Source organism: Mus caroli, chromosome 1, assembly GCF_900094665.2.
Source record: "Mus caroli chromosome 1, CAROLI_EIJ_v1.1, whole genome shotgun sequence".
Lineage (NCBI taxonomy): Eukaryota > Metazoa > Chordata > Mammalia > Rodentia > Muridae > Mus > Mus caroli.
This window is the reverse complement of record NC_034570.1, coordinates 180,860,131-180,863,689: the sequence shown is the minus strand read 5'-3', so window position 1 is coordinate 180,863,689 and position 3,559 is coordinate 180,860,131. Positions and strand designations below refer to the sequence as shown.

Here is a 3,559-nt window from a genome sequence, read left to right as displayed (position 1 = left end):
TGGAACTCACTTTGTAGACCAGGCTGGCCTCGAACTCAGAAATCCACCTGCCTCTGCCTCCCAAGTGCTGGGATTAAAGGCGTGCGCCACCACCGCCCGGCTTAAGGTTGTTTTCTTAACTTTCTACGTTTGTAGGTATAATGGATTCATCCTGCCATGTCTGGGAGTTCACCCAGTTCAAGAGCTTTCACCAGAAAAACCAAGAAGCGTGACATTAAAGGTAAACGTCCTATAGAATAAGAGGCCTAACCAGTGCAACTGACTCCGTCATCCAATGAATTAAAGAAGTGCTTTCTAAGTTCTCGTCCTGGGCTGTGGAGATGGGAGGACTGGGGGCTGGGCCTAGGCCCTCAGACATGCCAGGCAAACATTCTGCCACTCACCGAATCGTCCAAGCTGGCCTTGAACTCATGCTCAGGCAGGGCTTGAACTCATGATCCTCCCGTTTCCACTTCCGGAGTTGTTAGAATGGCAGCCTGTGCCACTAAAACCCAGCTTCTGGTTTGTATTCTTGGTTAATGACCGGAAACAAAGAAACGGGGCCTTCGATCCGGCTGAGCTTGTATGACAAGGAATGATATGGTGGAATTCTGGATTTGCTCCCTCCATGTATTTTAACCATGTCATATTGCTTTATCCACCACCCCCTACCCAAAGTGATAGGAGGGCTGGGGAGGTGGCTCTGTCGACAGAGCGCTTGCTGCGCGAGTGTGAGGCCCTGAGTGTGGTGGTCGTAGATCACATGTAAGATAACCATGGGTGTTGGCGCACACTACTAATCTCAGTGCTGCGGAGGTGGTGACAGGAGGGTCCTCAGAGCTCACTGGCCAGTCACCCTGTGAGCCCCAGGTCCCAGTGGGAGACCTTGTCTCAAAGTGAGATTGCCATAGCTAAAAATGACAGAGAGGGAGAGATGGGCTCGGTGGAAGAGTGCTTGCCTACCATATCCTAGGTTCAATACCCAGTTAAAACATTAAAAGTCCAGAGGTCAGGGAGATGGCTCAGTGGTTAAGAATTCATACGGCTTTTGCAGGGGACTCAAGTTCGATTCCCACCACCCACCACCCTCCACCTGCAAGTCCACCTCCAGGAGACCCAGTGCCTCTGGCCTCTGAGGGCACCTGCATACACACAATTTCAAATAATAAAGACAAGTTTTAAAAACCTATGCAGTGCATTGATATGCATTAAATAAGTAATGTGACCCAGGTTATAGTGTCAGCCTCTGTTTATCACCTGACTTGGCAGAAACCTCTAGTTCTTTCATCAGATGTTCGAATGGCCTCCCCACGAGTTTAGTTTATTCTCTCATAACTAGTACACACTCTGGGAGGTGCAAGTCTCTGCATCCAATCTTCATCCTTAACTTCCAGCCCCTTTCTGACTCAGACTCTGTACTCGAGCTATTGCTCCCTCTTGTGGGTCTCTGGTCCCAGAGGCAGAGCAGCCTGGGTGTCCACTTAAGGAAGAGGCCTTGTCTGATAACTTCCTCAGCTGTTGCCAGACAGCTTCTCCACCGGGGCTCCTACCCCTGCAGCTCCTGGGCCAGTGTGAATTGTCCGTAAGTCTGCTGTATCTCTCTAAGGCCTGCTGTACTTCCCCCTAAGCCCCGCCTCCCTCGCTCCATAAACACTAATCTCTCTTCCTCTCTCACCTGGTTCCCTCCTTCCTGTGGTTCTCTCCTATTCTGATTTTCTTCCATGGAAGAACTCTACAGTTTATGTATTCTGAAAATAATCCACCAAATGGTTTAAAATGTTCCACAGGGAGCTAAGGAGATGGCTCAGTGGTAGGCACGCACCACCCTTGTGGGGTTCAGGGTTGGACTCCCAACACCTACGTCAGGGTGACAACCACCTGAGATACCTAGTTGTGGTGCCCTCTGACCTCCTCAAGCGCCTTCACACACATGACACACGGAACTCACTGAAGCATATGTATCATATACACATACAATAAACAATGTTTTGTTTTGTTTTGAGACAGGGTTTCTCTGTGTAGCCCTGGCTGTCCTGGAACTCACTCTGTAGACCAGGCTGGTCTCAAACTCACTCTGAAGATCTGCCTACCTCTGCTTCCTGAGTACTGGAATTAAAGGCCACCACTACCCAGCTAACAATAAACAAATCTTTAGCATCTTATCTACAAGCAATTTCTAAATCTTGTCTTCACCTTAGAAAGACACCACAGGCCAAATTCTCTTAAATGCATAAGGCAATGTCACCTAAACTAGCCGCCCACCACTACGGCAGTTCTCAGACGAGCTCATATGTGAAATGCATTGTTTATATTGTTGAACTCTTATGAAGATCAACCAAGCAGGATCATGAAGACAAATCAAGGCAAAGAGAACAAAGAGGGAAATGGGTCTGCTGCTATTGTAAACTGACAAACCGATGCTAAGGAGGAGACAGAGTCCTGTGCATGACAGCCACAGAACTCCAGATCAGACCTTTGAGGACATGTCTTCTCCTAAGCAGAGGGGCGTGTGTAAGTGGGGTCCTCACAGCCCGGTGACCAGAACTCAGAACTCGTGTGGATGTTCCTTCTGAGATGTCTAGTTAGAGCTGCTGGTGTGATGGAGGAGATAATTCCTACAGACAGGTTGGGTAGAAGATTCAGGTGTGTGAGGTGCCAGTATGGCATAGGGCCTTGCCTATGCCAGCCGAGGAGCCAGCATTCCCATGTGGCACTTACAAATTCACATTTTATTTTTCTTGCAGGATTTGGATATAGCTTTGCCTATTATTGAGAAGTACAAGGATCGCTTGTTGGCAATTGGAGAGGTAAACCCATTTGATGATCACGTGACGTCTAATTCAGACCTCCATGGGACATGTGTAATAATCCTTAGTTCAGCACTAGTGATTATAATGGATTTGAATAGTTATGTTCACCACTGCGTTCAGCCTGCGAATAACTTGATACTTGGGTGGTAAGCAAGGCCACCTGGGAATGGAGCAATAGAAAGCCCTCCTCTAGGCTTGCCTTAATGGTGATGGAATGCATTTTCTATTTACAACGATGATATAGTAATACTTCTAAAAAGGCTGCATTTGCTTAAGTGTGGCCATTGCTCCGAGAAGCTAAGACACCCTGTAGAGGGAGGGAATGGTTCAGCAGAAAGCACTTGCTACCAAGCCTGCTCCACACAGCGGGAAGAGAGAACTGACTCCTGAATGTTGTCCTCTGTCTTGCATGTGTGCACTGTGGCCTCCATGTGTAACCCTCCACCCAGTAAATGTAGTTTTTAAAATTGAAAAAACAAAACAAAACCCAACTTCATAGGTAACATAAAGGCATACTTTAGTCTTGAGTGTGTGATTAAAGACCTTGTCAGTCAAATTATTAATAATGCTAGAGAACTTTTATCACGGTAGAAAAGTACCTCTTCCTATTAGATATAAAAGATAAGAAGATGCACTGTGACTGGAGTGCATAAAGTACCCACCCAGGTAGCAGCGGTGAGAGTGGTCTTCTGTAACTGCGCTGCTCTCAGTGCAGTGAGAGTGGTCTTCTGTAACTGCACTGCTCTCAGTGCAGTGAGAGTGGTCTTCTG

The 3,559-nt window shown here is 47.4% G+C and overlaps 1 protein-coding gene across 4 annotated transcripts in view; it reads left to right on the top strand.

Moving 5' to 3' along the window:
- Tatdn3 (TatD DNase domain containing 3) overlaps positions 1-3,559 on the top strand; it is a 17,857-nt gene that overhangs the window by 3,916 nt on the left and 10,382 nt on the right. For all 4 annotated transcript variants that reach the window (XM_021165518.2, XM_029482778.1, XM_029482774.1 and 1 more), the window contains exons 4-5: positions 136-220; positions 2,724-2,786. In XM_021165518.2, coding sequence (XP_021021177.1) covers positions 136-220; positions 2,724-2,786 — 148 coding nt within the window. The remainder of the gene's footprint in view (positions 1-135; positions 221-2,723; positions 2,787-3,559) is intronic.